A 17,135-nucleotide genomic window follows, 5' to 3' on the forward strand; every position below is an offset into this window, starting at 1 on the left:
AAGAAAAGAGGATAAAAGCAGAAAAAGAAAGGGATAAAGACAGAGGTAGAGAGGGGGAAATGGGGGAGAAAAACAGAGAGCAAGCCAGTATGGAAGCTAGGGCACAGTCTCGCCTTCTTTTCCTTAGAGCCAGTCAGCTCTTAGAGGCACCTCCCCAGCTGCTTCCAAACATTGAGGTTGCTGCCCAGCCACTGATCATCATCCCAAGAAGTGAAATGTGGGCTTCACATCTGAAAACTTCCACTTGGTTTTTCACCAAGTGAAATGGAACACGAGGTTCAGGGTCCAAGCAAATGGCTCATGTTTTCTTTGGGACACTGGGGCTGTGTCTACCCAGGGAAAATTTTGATATACTGACTGACTGACTCTAGTGCATATGATTAATGTATATATAGGGCAAACCAGGATAATTTAGACCTTTTTTCTTCTACAGGAGGTTTTCAGCCGGAATTATCTGGATGGTTGCCTCAACTCTCCACTAGGCTTTGCCAGAATAAGCACAGCCAGTAGAGTATGCAGGAGACAGGGACCACTCCCTCTCTCCAAGGTTCCCTTTAACTCCCACACCCTGTGCAGCTGAGTATAGCGGGACCTGTACTGACAGGCATTCCTTCTGGGGGCAAATGTAAATTCTGTCTAATAAGTCTCTAAGAAGCCCCAAGAACCCTAAATATTGCATACTGCCTAACTGTCAGATGGCAAAATATAATAGATGGATGAAAGGGGAGAACCATACTAATGGAGGGAAAATGTTACCCTGTTCGTTTCCTCATCCCAAAAAGAAGCTAGCAAAGCCAAAGCCCATGACATCCCAATCAAATGAATTAGTACATGTGCGTACAGTTTCTCTTATAAGTGTGGATACCTGGGTTGTAATTTTTTTTCTTTAAGTTGATAGACTCATATATAGGTATAGCTTTAGTTTCTAAAAGCATAGTTTAAAAGTGCATTTAAGGCTGAGGACAGAGGATTGTTTAAGGCCAGGAGTTTGAGACCAGCCTGAGCAACATAGTGAGACCCCACCTCTATAAAAACTAATAATAAAAAATTAGCCGAGCATGGTGGCTGGCACCTGTAGTCCTAGCTACTCAGGAGGCTGAAGCAGGAGGATTGCTTGAGATCAAGAGGTCGAGTTTGCAGAGAGCTGTGTTTGTGCCACTGCATTCCAGCCTAGGCAACACAGCAAGACTCTATCTCAAAAAAATAAAAAAATAAATAAATAAAAGTACATTTAGACTACGAACTAACACATAAAAATTCTGTTGTTCCTAGAGGTACACTTCATGTGACAGAGTGTTATTGGCAAGGTTTGTACAAGGTTTAATTTTTTTTAATGGAATTACAAGCTGTAATTAATTAGGGAACAATACTACTCAAAGTAACCCCTTGGTAAATTATTTTGTGAAGAATTATTCTATAAAATTAATAATGAATTCATAATTCACCTGGTAAAACTGTATCTTCATTGACTCCTGCACTGATATTATGATTCTGGGTTTGGGTTTTGTTCTGTTTTGTTTTGGAGGAAAGGTGAAAAGAATAATGAGAAAAATGCATGATAGTTTATTTTACTGTATCTTACAGATCCAACTTCTAATGATGAAGCTTCCCACATAACTTCTTTCTTTTTGGGAGCAGAAAGAAAGGAAGAAAATGAAGAGTCAGAGCTGTTGATACATTGGGAAAATATTTTTCCACTCTATTGAAACTTCCTACCTTTCCTTCCCTTCTGTTTCACCAGTTCTCTAAGTGATAATTACAGAGTGATAACTTCTCAATTACTATTTCTGTGGTTTTTTTTGTTTCATTTTGTTTTTGCAGATTTCACTGCTTATTTTTTCCCCTGAATGCATAACCTCTAAAATAAAACACTCAAAATTCTTCAAAGTTCCCTCTCTACTTAGACACTGCCTTATCCCGACAGATACAGTCATTGTAACTACTACATGAGAAAGATCCTGAAATGTATTAAGTCAAAACCCAAAGAACAGTAACAACAAATTGTTAAATGGGCAATTCTATGTGTATCTCTTAAAAGTTTCTTATTTATCTGTAGGGTATAAAGAAAGTTTGCTCATTTTCACTTGTAAAAGTTTTCTTGCTGCCAAGTAGTGAAAATAAAACCTTAGAAAAGAGAGATCACCTGTAAAATATGCATCTGTAAAATAAGTTTCTCTTTTCAAATTGCTTGTACTGAGCTGTTTGGTGGCCCCACAATATGTGCTGAATGTGACTCCTTGAAAGCAGTCTGTAACCTTGGGCAGATTTGTGTTGACAAATGTTGCTATGCTTCTTTCTGTAAGCACTGCTTCTGCTAGAGGGCACTGTACATTAGACAAGGCCTTGTGTTCTGCTTCGTAAAGACAGCTCTCTGGTGTAGCACCTGTGTCTAAGTCTCCATTTGTTAACACATGTGTGTGTTTCCCTTTTTGGCAGATAAGACTTTGGGAAGCATGATTCCAAAGGGATTATTTCATGTGATAAATAAATCTGGAGTTAGTTGAGTGTTTCTCTACCATGTAAAAGCCATAGATAACATATTCACCTCACTTTCAGAATTGCTCCACAAAGTAGGGCAAATACTTTTCAGTTGGTAGACTCCTTCACTGTTCATTTCACACCACCCCCCACCTCCAACTCTACTCTTCACTCTTCCTTGGAACAAAAGCAGCTAGTTACAATTAAACTCATGGGCACAAACCACTTCCCTATCTCTGGGTTTGAAGGGCATAATGGAGAACCTAAGTTTGCAAATGACAGAAATAATCGGAGAAACAAGCTATGATTCTAAAAGAGATTTTCCATCATCTCTGTATCACAGTTATCTCTCAAGTAGTTAGTATACATAGCCCCCTCCTTGTTTAGTAGTTGAAAACTAGGGGCCATACATACAGTTAGTATTTGTCAATTACAATAAATAATATTAATAAAAATAAAATTAAAGAAGAAAAGCAAACAAAACCCATAAATACAGTAACTCTGCATTTATTAAAAGGATCCATTTCTCTTTTCATCGGCTCCTTGATTAGTTGTTCAATTAGAGTACTAGCTTGGAAGCCTGACTTGAATTAAATGATTACATAAATAAAAATCACTGAAATACACCTAAGCTCTGAAGAAGTCAGAGTTTATGTTAGCCAACAAAACACTGTAAGTAATGGTGAGGGAAAAGAAAATAACGAGTATAAGCAGTTTTCTTTTTCAGTTTTAAGGAAGGGAATGTACAATACAAGAAAAGAAAATGTGATGGACTTTAGTGAGAGACTGGATCTTTGCTATATTAGTGTGCAAACCTGATGCTTTAGAGACTGGCAATGTCTTTGTTTTACTCTTTCTCTCTTTCTGTGATTTGTAGCATACATGGAAGATCTCACAAGATATGTTGAACAAAGCAGAAGACTTATTATCGTGCTAACTCCAGACTATATTCTCAGACGGGGATGGAGTATTTTCGAACTGGAAAGCAGACTCCATAACATGCTAGTCAGTGGAGAAATCAAAGTGATTTTGATTGAGTGTACAGAATTAAAAGGGAAAGTGAATTGCCAGGAAGTAGAATCACTAAAGCGCAGCATCAAATTTCTGTCCCTGATCAAATGGAAGGGACCCAAAAGCAGCAAATTAAATTCTAAGTTTTGGAAGCACTTAGTATATGAAATGCCCATCAAGAAAAAAGAAATGCTATCTCGGTGCCATGTTCTGGACTCCGCAGAACAAGGACTTTTTGGAGAACTCCAGCCTATACCCTCTATTGCCATGACCAGTACTTCAGCCACTCTGGTGTCATCTCAAGCTGATCTCCCTGAATTCCACCCTTCAGATTCAATGCAAATGAGGCACTGTTGCAGAGGTTATAAACATGAGATACCAACCACGACCTTGCCAGTACCTTCCTTAGGCAACCACCATACTTATTGTAACCTGCCTCTGACGCTACTCAACGGACAGCTACCCCTTAATAACACCCTGAAAGATACCCAGGAATTTCATAGGAACAGTTCTTTGCTGCCTTTATCCTCCAAAGAGCTTAGCTTTACCAGTGATATTTGGTAGTGAAAAATCTGAATTCCTCTGAACAGCTAGATGAGCATAGAGAATTTCTGCTATACCAAGCATAAAGTACACCTAATAATGTTGAGGTGTTAAAAAAGTGTTTGAAGAAAAAGGTACAAAAATGGCTTTTATACTTAAATATTTTTGTTTACATTTCCAGAATAGTGGGGGGAAAGAAGGACCTGCTTTTGTAGTATGGCACCTTGTTCCAATGTACAGTTTTGATTTCTTCCTGAAAACAAAAATTTTAAAATCCTGTTGTCTTAGTGTAGGTTTTATGATAGCACATGGACTGCATGCTTAGTAGGTGAGCTGTCTTGCCCATATTTAAAAAGATTTCAGTATTCACACGGTATTTGAAATAAAGAAAATTTAAAGACTTTAATTGAATTTGAAAATTCTGAGCCAAGTTTAAGGGGAAAAATAACTTCTATAGAGTTCTGAAAACTCAAGAATTATCAAGAAAGAAATGTTGATGCACTCCAGTTGGAAGATTGTTTGTAGAGGAAGATCAGTTGAGAAAAAATGAGAACTTCTTCAACATAATGGACACTTTCTGTAGACTAAATCAACAGCTCATAATAACAGCTTTTAGTTTTATTAGGGAATCACATCTTCTGCAGGCAAATTGGTAGATAGGTAAACAATGTGCATTTCTTACGCAAATGAATAGACAGGCTGTGAGTTCTTTTAGGATGATTTTGAACAGCCTTTGTGGCTTTCTAATTCCAAAAGTTTTACAACTTTGAAAACACATTTTGAAGTACACATTTCATTGTTTGCTAACAAATTCACATTTGGATTTTTTCCTTAACCTGCTATAAGTATTATATGAAAATGTGGACATCTTCCTGCTTTTTTTCAACATCGTTGACGTTTGAATTTAAATACATATTGACTGCAAGTGTCAGCAATTGGAAAGAAGTACTGCAACAATATTCGCAGATGAAGTGCTAAATGATTTATGTTTACTGGTGGTAGAGCAGCAATTGCACAGTTTCTCACCGGCAATGTAGTTATAAAACAGACTATTCTGTAAATATAGTATATGGCCATCTGTGCAAGGCTCCTGCACAAGTATGTCTACTCCTGGTGCTTCGAAGAGTATATTTGATAGGCTAAACTTCTCCATCCTCACATAGTGACTGTGACTGTACCATGCCAGAAAATCCTTGTAAATAATCTAAGTATTGCCTATTTGCTGTAAGGAATGTGCTCCTATTCTAGTATTTATTATGGATTACTACTTTATGTTCTTTCCAATTAATCAAATTAGATGTGCTCTCCACCTAGATGCCTGTGAGGATCAATTGTTAATCAAGGTCAATTTTGGCATTTTGCAATAGTTCTTAAATCATGTTCTTGGACAAACATGAAACAAGGACAAATGTACACAGTGTGTAAAAATTAATAATTTACCCACCCCTTGTAATTGTGAATCTCAAATGTATAAGAGAACACCAGATAATATGCTTTCTTTCAACCTTTTTTCATTATTAATTTTCTGTGATCCATGAGTTTTGTTCAAAGTACTTGTTTCTCTGTTGCTTTTCTGTATCCAGCCATTCAGAAAATGCATTCTGCACCAACAGTAAGTGAAAGCTTAGCAGTGATACATATTCATTTCACAGTGGGACAATTAGTTGCTCCTTTGAAAAGTCCTGTTCAACACATGTCGGTGTTTTATAGATGTACTTTTTCCACTGAGAAAGATAATTTTGTTCTATAAAATCTGTAAGTCTTTCAAAATGAAAATTTATCAATTCTGAACTGTTTCCAAGTGTTATAAAGTTGTATTTACTCTGGTTGTTCTTTAATGCTATGTGTAATTACTAAGTTAAAAATCTGCATGAACTCATATACTCATGTAATATAAGTTTAAGTGACCAATTGTATTTTTTATTATATTATTTTTCACAGAAATCTAGATTAATTCAAATGAATGTTTGGTGGTATTTTTAAACTAATAGTTCTGTATTGAGCATGTAAGTTCTGAAAATATAACATGAGTCTCTCTGCTTACTCTACTTACAATGATTAAATGTGGGTAGCAATTTGAGTTGGCTGGCCACAATGTGTCCTTTCACTACTAGTAGGTACTCAGAAACAGAGCATTCACACTTGTGCCGGGGAACTTGACAAGAAACCTTTTCTACAATTTTCAGGAACGAATGTGTACACTATCTATAAAAATTTATTTCTAGATGGCAATTCAAAATTTAATTTTCATCTCAGATTTTTAAAAGATATAGCCCATAAGGGTATAATAAGTATTTAGTCTAGAACATGAAGTATTTTCTTAGTTGTATTCACAGAGGGAAAAACATTTCTTCTCAATTTTTCACTGAAATTGATTTTGGAAATCTAGAAAAACACTGGTACAACTAGTTATCATATATTGATAACAAATTTATTGTTATGTTATTGTATGCAAGAATGTATACTTTTTAAAACAGGTTATTTTAAGGCGAAACATTCAGAAAATATAAGAAATGATGAGACAAATGAGAAATGTACTAAACCATAGACAAATAGGAAATTAAAATTGCATGAAAACAAACAATGCTCAAGGATATGGGCAATGTGTACATGGGTTTAATTAGGCAAAATATGAAATATGGTGAGATTGATAATCTATGGGCTCCAATATAACTATGGAAACTCTAAAAAGTGGCTGGATGGTACCTGAAAAGAAGATGTCTGTCCTCACTGCCTCTAAGCTTTAATTGAATTAGGTCTAAATCAGGTCCACTTTCAATCACTTATTCAAAAATATGAGTACAAAGAGAGTTGCAGGTTTCTGGTAAGGCTTGAACCAAAAATAGCATCATGTGAGAGGTTGATATTTTGTCTGAGGATTGATGGTTAACACGGTAGGGCATTGGAGGAAACAGTGCAATCAGAGGGTGAAACAGTTCAGTTATGAAAGAAGTTTATAGAGGTGTCCAAGAGGACATGGGAATGAGTAGTATCCTGGGGATAACTTCCACAACAGGTTGGAGAATGGTAAGTGTGAGAAGGAAAAAAAATTCTTGCAGGAAAGAAAAGGAGAGTCTTTGACCCATGTAGTATTTGAAGGGCTTACAGGAGTATGAAACCACTGCTATAAAGCATTTACTGCCATTTGACATTTTGTTTTTAAATAAATTGGTTGGTTTTTACCAAGTATTTTCTAGAAAATTGAGTAATGGCCAAGGGAAATATCCTGAAAATTGCACATATAAATCTTTACACTCCTGATATTCATTTCCCAAGTTGAGGTAGTGTGCTGATAAAACCAGATTCAAGACAGAAAATAGTTCCATAGTGACCAGTTAAGTTTGAACACTTGCAATTGTTGTTGCTCTTTTCTAGGACAGAATTTGATGTTGAAAATTGTCTGGCTTCAGTTTCTCTATTACTCATGCATTTTTGTTCTGCTATGTCTGATAGGAGATCACAGTGTTGAGCATTAAGGCTTTCTGATGAATGTATGGAGTAGTTTGATAAACAATAATCATTCACTTCAAACTCTTACATCAAACTTGTCTTGGTTTAGAACTGGATTCAGCCACAGGAAATGTAAGCTTATTCAGCAGTCCATTTAATTACTGTGAGATCAGAACTTGTAAAGTCACCTACACTCATCTAACTTGTCTTTCCAAATGCTCACTGCTGTTTGCTCAACATTTTCTCCAAATGGTATTAAAGTAAATCAGCATTTATTGAGTGCCCACTGTGAACTGGCCACTGCATAAAGTATAATAGAAATCCTTTAAAAAATTGAAGTCCCTGTGCTCAAGTAGTTTACACATCATATACATGAAGAAAGGGGGGTATTTATAAAACACATTTAAGTGCAGGAAAATTAACAAGTGAGGTGGGGCAATTCAGTGCTGACTGGGGCAAGATAAAAGTTTGGAATAGATCCAACAGTGGTGAAGAATAGAATTTCTCAAGTGCAGAGAATAGCACATGAGAAGATTCAACAAAGAATAAGTCGGTCTTATTTAGCTGATAGCAAGCACATTTGGTTGGCAAGAGCAGACTCTGTGTGAGGACATAATAAGAAATAAGAGCCAGGTGCAGTGGCTCATACCTGAAATCCCAACACTTTGGGAGGCCAAGGCAGGCCGATCACTTGAGTCCAGGAATTTGCCAACAGCCTGGACAACATGGCAAAACCCTGTCTCCACCAAAAAAATACAAAAATTAGCCAGGAGTGGTGGTGTGTGCTTGTAGTCTCAGCTACCCAGGTGGCAGAAGTGGGAGAATTACTTGAGCTTGGGAGGCAGAGGTTACAGTGAGCTGAGATCATGCCACTGCACTCCAGCCTGTGCAACAGAGCAAGACCCTGTTGAGAGAGAGAGAGAGAGAGAACTAAGTCTGAGAAATGTGGTGGAGCATTCATCTGATAGCAGATGCAGGAAAAAGTAGATAAGGGGAGATAATGGAGGCAGGGAGACCAGCTAAGATGCTGTTATCATAGTTCAGGTGTGAGGTAAGAAATGATGTAGCTAGGGTGGTGACCTGGATACTCAGAAAAAGGCAGATCTGAGGAGGGAGAGAAATAGGCAGGATGTGGGATTTGATGAACATAGTCTCTGTTACTAAGATGCTGAGCAATTGTTTTCCATAACACCAGAAGATGAAACACAATTTAGGCAGGAAAGTTGTAGGAAAGAGGGCCTTTACGTCTTCTTTCTTTCTTTTCTTTCTTTTTTTTTTTTTGAAACGGAGTCTTACTCTGTGGCCCAGGCTGGAGTGCAGTGGCATGATCTCAGCTCACTGCAACCTCCACCTCCTGGGTTCAAGTGATTCTCCTGCCTCAGCCTCCTGAGTAGCTGGGATTACAGGTGCGTGCCACAACGCCCGGCTAATTTTTGTATTTTTAGTAGAGACGGGGTTTCACCAAGTTGGTGAGGCTGCTCTCGAACTCTTGACCTCGTGATCCTGTCAGCCTCGGACTCCCAAAGTGCTGGGATTACAGGTCTGCACCACCGCACCCAGCCCCCTTTACTTTCTGAAATAGAAAATGCCAGAATAGATGAAGAGTTGCTGAAGACCAGTGGTCTCATCTTACTCCTTACTATAGTCCAAGCGTCCGTAATAGTCCTGGTCACAGAGTAGGTGCTCACATCTCATTTGTGGATTAAATGGACAAGTGGGTTTGGGAGCACTGTCAAGTTTAAATTCCTACAATCCTTAAAAAATATGAGAGTTTATTTTTTCCATTTGCTTCTTTCAGCAAGCAACTTTTTTATTGTTTGCAACATTTTAAAAAGAAAGAAAATAGTGTATTAGATTATCTATCTACATCCTGTCTAGGTCTAGCATTTTAGGATTCTAAGTCAATTTGTGGTTGGAGATAAAAGTTTCCTAAGCATTCTGCCAGTCACTCAAATCATTCTTCTTCAGAGCATTTATACAATTTAGTTCCTTGAGGCCACCCAACATAGTTCATTGCTCCTAACCACATAGTGATTTTTCCTAAATACATACTTTATATGCTGACATTGCCAATAAAAACATTGCCTTTCTTTTTTTTTTTTTTTTTTTTTTTTTTTTTGCAAAAGGTAATTTATGCCTGTAATTATCATATTGGGTCAAAGAATAGGGATTAGATTAACCTACTTTACTGGGCACAGTAGCAATTCCACCAATGAATTCAGGATGCAGAGATATCTGAGTTTCTGTCCTCCTCTGATATATTTTCTAAGCATCCAAAAGCTTGAGAGTCCTTAACTTTCTTGATAGAGTGGCAAAATACCTACAAAAGATTAAAATGTCATCTATTTTTATGTGGGGCAAGTTAGCCTTTCTGTGCCTCCATTTCCTCATTTGTAAAATGTGTATACCAATAATACACAGGAGTGTGAACATTGTAAGTTAATGTATGTAAAGTGCTTAGAACACTGTTGGCACAGACTAAGAGCTATGTAAGAATTATTGTTACAATTATTATTTTACACAAAAATGTCACTGCTGACCTACTCTCCACAGGAAATACATTTTATTTTATGTTCCAACTGGTAGAGATTGGTTATTAGGTTTCTTGCATGACTGCCTGTATGACCAAGGACACTCATTTTCCAAGACAGCTGGCTGAGGTTAGAGGTGCATTTTGTGGCCATGGAACAGATCACAGCTAACTGCCCCCATTCAAGGAACAAACAAACCTACAGTAACTTTAACCTCATTAGTAATGTATTCTGAGCTAGACAAAAACCAGGACTCTCAGAACATGGATTATTCAGATTTGTTGTCCATGTTAATCAAAGTCCCCAGATGATTGCTTGATACTCTGCTTCACTTTAGCTAGGTTTACATAAGACCAAAACATCTGGATGAGAAGTGAAAAAATACAGATGTTTAAGCCACATGATGGGAAACATCCAGATGTCTCAAATTTGGATTTGTCATTTTGTTCTTTGTTTTAAAGGAAAGAGAAGCCAAAAGAAAAAAAACCCCACCATAGTCTGTCTTTTTCCTTAACCTGGGTAAAATCAAACTGGTTTCTTGTTATAGAAGTTTAAAATGCCTACAAGTTGATTAGGAAGCTTTTTGATAATATCACTAGATAAGCTGCATTTCAGGAGGAGTTTTTTTTTTTTTTAATTTAAAGAAGCATCTGATCTTTGAGTAGCGCTTGTGAAAGGGGATTGCTTTTAGAGTGAGACAATATCTTGGAAGAGTTGCTCACAATGAATTCTCTGGGAAAGTATGGCTGGGATGATACCAACAGTAAAAGAAAGTTTGCTAAAGAAACTCCTCAGAAATATTGCTTATTTCCTAAGAGGATATGACCTCAATTAAATGTATAAGGAGTTAAATCTGAAATAATACATGTAAATCTCTTTTTATGTTTATTAAATATTTGCTACCTGCAAACCAACACAGAGAGTTAACTATAGGAATACGCAAAATCGGTAGCCTTTTATGGAGCACATTTTGAAGGAAATCAAATTTCATGAGAAAGGCAGTCCCCAAAATGCCTATCACCAGTGTACTAAAATCATATTAACTAGGTTAAATCATGGTGTCCCCATGGAGTTGCCAAAATCTAGCCTTTATGATTCCACCAAACTATCAGGAAGGGAAGCACATTTTCTAGATAACACATTAATGTGGATATTAACTCATGCAATTTTAGAAATGAATGGGAACTTTAAGGCCATCTATTTCAATTCCTTCATTTCACTTTAGGAAACCTGAGACCCAGAGACCAAGTGACTTGATCAAATACCAGATGGTGCCATGGAGTACAGAAACCTACAATTATGAAGCAACTCATGGTTATGTCTGGATAAAGGTAGAAGGAGATAGAAACAAAGTAGGAGGGATTCAAAAATTCAAAAACACACTTGGCACATGGGGAATGTTAGGAATATGCTCAGGTTAGGAGCAGAAGTTAGGTAGGCACCAAGAAGAGGAGTCGTAGGCATCCTAATTAAGCTTCATCGCCGAATAATTTTGTTAACATATGCAACATTTTAACACAAATAGCAACTGTTTGTGATTGCCCCATCTTCCACAGTAGTTAAAAATCATTGAGTATAATGTTCTTTGGGACCTGGATAAGCTCATTTGACAGATAAAAATATAAAGGTTTAGGATTTTTCCCAAAGCCTCAAATAAGGCGTCAAAGACTAAGCTCAGGTTTGGGGAGTTGGTTTTGATTATCAGCTATTACTCAATTGCACAAGTACATGGCAAGCAAAACTACCTTCAGATCAAAGTGAGTCTTTCCAGGTCTCTGTCACTGTCTTTGGCAAGGGTATGTGGAGAAAATACAAATCAACTGTTCTCAAATGCTTCAAAAGTCATGGATAAAAATAAATGAGGAAAATATTCAGCACACCTGGATTTCTCCAAGTAGAAAAAAACAAAGAAGAATTTTCTACTCAGAGTCCTCTGGTCTTCTCAAAAGCGCTCCTAGGTAATAAAGAGAAGCCTAAATTAGGATGTATCTTTTTTTTAATATTAGGACCAAAATTCATGTAATAGTTTGCTGATTACAATTATGACATGATGAGCATTTTCTTAACACAGTGGAAATCTACCTAGAAATAAAAGTGTGTGCATTAAAGAGAAATATAGAATATCGCTATAGAATTCAAAGCTCAGCCATTGCACCGTAACCAACCATTTATCATTTCAATTTAAAAACAGTAATGCTGCCAGTGGAAACAGAAAACAAGTTGTCAGCATTTTTTATTGAACATGATGGAACCACAAAGCCATAGGCCAGGCAGTAAAATTTGTTGAAAAAGCTCAATGTTTCAAGACAAGCCAGATTATTATGAGAGATATACTGTAAACTATTCATCTAATTTATTTTGCACTGATGCCAATTCACATGAAATTAGCTTTCTTGGTTTGAAAGATTTCTTTTTCTTTCTTTCTTTTCCTGTCCTCTAATGTGCACAAACCCAGTTCTGAGCCACGTAGTGGAGGATGAGGGTCATTGATCTCCCTCTTTACTTTTCAATTTCAACCACAATCCAAAGATAATTAAAAATGGTAAAGCCAAGGCTTGAATTTATTTCTTCATCCATGAAAATTCTTTAAACTTTTTCTCTCCTTCTTCACCATTGGTTTCCTTTACTCTCTTAAAACATGGAATGTTAGATTTGGAAGGGCTCTGAAAGATCATCTAGTCCTCTTAAAGGTGGGGAAACTGAGACTCAGAAATAAAGTCATTTATGCAAAGCCAAAAAACTTATTAGTGACAGCCAAAACTAGAATCCAGGATTCCATACTCTTTCCACTATCTTCATCTTCATCATAGACTGGATTTTTTTTTTTTTTTTTTTTTTTTTTTTTTAGACAGGGTCTCCCTCTGTCACCAAGGCTAGATTGCAATGGCAAGATTATGGCTCACATAATTTTGCGTATTCCTATAGTTAACTCTCTCTGTTGGTTTGCAGGTAGCAAATATTTCATAAACATAAAAAGAGATTTACACGTATTATTTCAGATTTAACTCCTTATACATTTAATTGAGGTCATATCCTCTTAGGAAATAAAAATTCAGACCTCTGTCACCAAGACTAGCATGCAATGGGAAAAGTATGGCTCGCTCACTGCAGCCTCGACCTCCTGGGCTCAAGCGATCCTCCAGCCTCAGCCGCCTGAGTAGCTGGGGCTACAGGTGCATGCCTTCATGCCAGGCTAATTTTTTTGTATTAGCCTGTACTTTTTTGTAAAGACAAGGTTTCACCATGTTTCCCAGGCTGGTCTCGATCTCCTGAGCTCAAGCGATCTGCCGGCCTTGGCCTCCCAAAGTGTTGGGAATTCAGGTGGGAGCCACCGGGCCTGGCCAGACTCAATTCTTAAAGTGTTCATCCATCCATCTACCTTTTCAGGTGGAGGGCAGACAATGTCTTGCCAATTCATAAAATGTTAAATCCTTTCAAACATCTTTATGTCACATAGATCTATCTGCAAGGTCCCAAACCCTTAACCAAATACACTACATATGCAAAGGGAGTAGAATCAATTGTGAAATCTCTTCCTGCATAATCATCATCAATTGCAGGAGAGAAGATATATTAGTCTGTAATATGGGAGCTCAACTCACCCTTAAATTTGGTCTCCTAGCTAAAGCAAGTTGGAAACATTTTTGAATTCTACTATTCTGACTAAGATGAGTGTTTGGATATGATAGGTGCTTTGAGCACCAACTCTACAGCCAAACTTCCTGAATTCAAATTCTACACTTATTTTTACTGTCTATTTCACTTTGGGTAAATTACTTAAATCTCTCAGTGTCTCAGTGTTCTCAGTGGTAAAATAGGGATAAGGAAGATGAGGATAACAGTAGCATCTACTTCATAGGATTATTAAGAAGATTAAGTACATAAAATGCTCAGAAGAGAGCCTTGTATATATAGTAGATGCGTGAAAGTGTCCGCTATTACTTGTATTTTCTTCTCTGCTGTAAGAGGAAAAAAAAGTTGGCCCAACAAATTAATGCTCAACATTGAGCATTACAAGGAGAGTTTTAAAGGATTTTAACCACGAAATATATACAAGGAAGGGTGCTGAATCATGCCTATTCATTATAGCTGGTCAAGCATGTTTTTTCCTTGAAAACATCATCACAGTCTTTATTCCAATTAATATTTTTATATTAAAGAACATTCTCTTTCAAATTAGAATGTGATTCAGACTTTTCACTAATTCAGTAAATAGACCCTCCAACTTCTCAGAATTATTAGTGAGTTGTGACTGTACTTCAGCACTCACCTGTCCCCCAAAATAATAGCAACCCTATACATTTTAAAGAAATAAGTAGTTTTTCAACCTGCCAAGCTCCCTGAATTTTCCACTCAAAAAGAACTTATCAGATCTGAAAGGCCAAAATAATAAAGAGGAAGTTTATCAGGTTAACAAGCCATTGCATAGTTCTGGTTTAAACACAATTACAAGTTGAAATGAGTCAACAGTATGATGTAGCTGCCTAGAAAGCAAATGTAGTGTTAGAACAGAGCAATACAAGTACAATGCCCAGTTCAAGGAAGGAGCCTGGCACTAGTCAGACCGCATCTGGTAGGCTGTGTTCATTTCTAGGCACCCACATTCTAATAGGAACTTTACCAGTCTAGAGAGATTTCAGAAGAACATGGTCCAGATGGTGAAGTAGCTGAAATCATGCTGTGGAATAAATGATTGAATGAATTGAAAATATTTTTCCTGAAAAAGAGAAAATTTAGCCAAAATGTGACGTTAAAGTAAAATTAGACATAATCAGTGTGGCCCCAAGGGGTGAACCAGGATAATGAATGGAACTCACCAAGAAGGCAAATTTAGGCTCAGGATCAGAAAGTTCTAAGGACACAAACTACCATAAACCAAATATGCTGCCTTGAAAAACCTACACTTTGTCACTGCAAACCGTCAGAGACTGACTGGAAGAATGCAGAAAGGATTTCGAGTTTAAGTGTGAAGCTAAAATAATTGATATGCAGGACTATTTCCAATTCATGTATATTATTGTAGCTTCTGACTGCTCAGATCACTGAAATATCTATCTAGCTGTTTTGTCTTCTAATTCACCCTGACCACTACTGTCAGACCCATCTTTCTACTTGACTTTTATTTCTATCTCTTCCTCTCCCTCTTCCTCTCCTCTCTCCTTTCTCTCCCTCCTCCTCTCCCCTCTCCCTCCTCTCCTTTCTCCCCATTCCCCTCCCCCATACACATTTCATAGTTGAGGCATATATCAAGTTATTGTGTGCCAGTCACTGTTCTAAGCACTATATGCACACATACACACTTTATATTTGACTGCATTGGGTCCAAATCTCTTTTCTAACTTTTTGTACCTCCTGCTACCTGAACTCCTCCTTTTAGGCAACTTTATTTTGCCCACTTCTCTAAAACATATAAGTTCTGGTCCATCTTTTACCTGACACATTCTTTTACTATTACAGCCCAGTGTGTTTATTGTTCCTCTGCATTTGTAAACATAGAATTATCATATGTTCAGTATCTAAGTTTGTCTGCTCAGTTTTCCAAATGAGAAAATATTAATGCTCCTAAAAAAGTGACTTTTCCAAGCTAACCCAGCTGATTAATAGCAAAGTGAGAAAGAGAACTTAAATCTTTCTATTCTTGGTCTGGGTGCTTTAGCGTGCAATTGCTTTGTTATCTGTTCATTTCATCTCAGATGGATTCTAAACTCATGAATAATAATGACTTCTCCATTTTAAAAGTTTTCTTTGTATCTTCAGAGAAATTACCACTTTGTTAACCACATGGTTGCTGCTCAGTAAGCTCTTATTCATTGATTGTGTCTACTTGGAAAGTTTTACTGGGAACCCTCTCTACCAGGCACTGTTCTAGTTATTGGGGTACTGAAGTGAATAAAAAAATACAAATACATGCCCTATAGAGATTACATTCTAATGTATGGCAAATAAACTCCTAAAAGACAAGAGCTTATCATAAGTAGAGTTTATCTGACTTACCCTTATGTAAAACTTTCTTGCACACCCCCAAATGGACTTGAATTAAACAACACTGAACTTACCATGTGGAACAATTTTGGAAACTGCATTATTTTCCCTGTGTCTTAATGTACCCATTAGAAGGGTCATATGTCATGCTTGTGTGAATAAAAGTATGTCCTGGAAGCTTCCAGTTTTGTCCAGTCTAACAAGAATCTTGTCCAGTCTAACAAGAGTCATGTCCACTCTAACTAGATCCAAACTTAGTTGACCACCACTAAGAAGAGAATGGCCAAATTTGGCTCTCCAAAGCCACATCTGACCAATGAACTCTTTTCTTTGGCTGTATACCTTTAAATGAAAATCCAACCTCCCCACCTCTAGGAGTTAGAGATCTTATTTGAAGTCGCTAAAGGCCAGAAATCACTAGTTAACATGAAAATTAAAATAATCAGTAGATATTGAGTATATATTATATATTGAGCATTGTGCCAGATATACACGATTCCAAAGTATAAGTCATGGCCCCTGCTTTTAGTAATGCTAGACAAGAAATAAAATGTAGAAGAGCAGAAAGTCTATAAAGTATAGGTGAATGGTGAATGTAGATATAAGACTACCAACTGGGAAACATAAGCACTTCATATGTAACCTCCTCCCATTAAGCCAAACCAAGCATATGTATTGCGAACAATATTGGGAAAGGAGATTACTTAAGGGCAGAAATGAGAGTTCCAAGTTGACAAAACCTAAAAATATCCCAATTCTGATATTGTGCCTCAAAGGATGAAATCCTGTTTCTGAGAATTTAGTTCTCAGTCAACCTTGAGAAGTTGAAGTAGCTCTTTTTATCCCCACTCTTCACTTCCCCCACAGACCAATGCAGACTATGGAATGTAAGTCCACAAACCACCACATCTCCACTCTTTACCTTGTGAGGAGGCCAAAAATGTTTAGCTATGTCAGTGGGTCCAATAGCCAAACCTCATATTTTTATGCATAAATAATTGAGAGTATGTGTAACACTCTGTCCTCAGGGTTTTCAGTGACTGGGAGGGTGTAAATCATCTTAGAGTGCTGAATAAATGCAGATTGATAAAGAAATGTACACAGGTTTACACATATAAATTTACAGATATTAATATGCTG

The 17,135-nt window shown here is 37.1% G+C and overlaps 1 protein-coding gene across 1 annotated transcript in view; it reads left to right on the forward strand.

Moving 5' to 3' along the window:
- IL1RAPL2 (interleukin 1 receptor accessory protein like 2) overlaps positions 1-6,015 on the forward strand; it is a 662,085-nt gene extending 656,070 nt beyond the window's left edge. The window contains exon 11 of the mRNA XM_063660227.1: positions 3,356-6,015. Within this exon, the coding sequence (XP_063516297.1) occupies positions 3,356-4,053 (698 nt within the window). The 3' untranslated portion in view covers positions 4,054-6,015. The remainder of the gene's footprint in view (positions 1-3,355) is intronic.
- Positions 6,016-17,135: the final 11,120 nt, after the last annotated feature.

The sequence above is a fragment of the Pongo pygmaeus genome, chromosome X (assembly GCF_028885625.2).
Source record: "Pongo pygmaeus isolate AG05252 chromosome X, NHGRI_mPonPyg2-v2.0_pri, whole genome shotgun sequence".
In the NCBI taxonomy this organism is placed as follows: domain Eukaryota; kingdom Metazoa; phylum Chordata; class Mammalia; order Primates; family Hominidae; genus Pongo; species Pongo pygmaeus.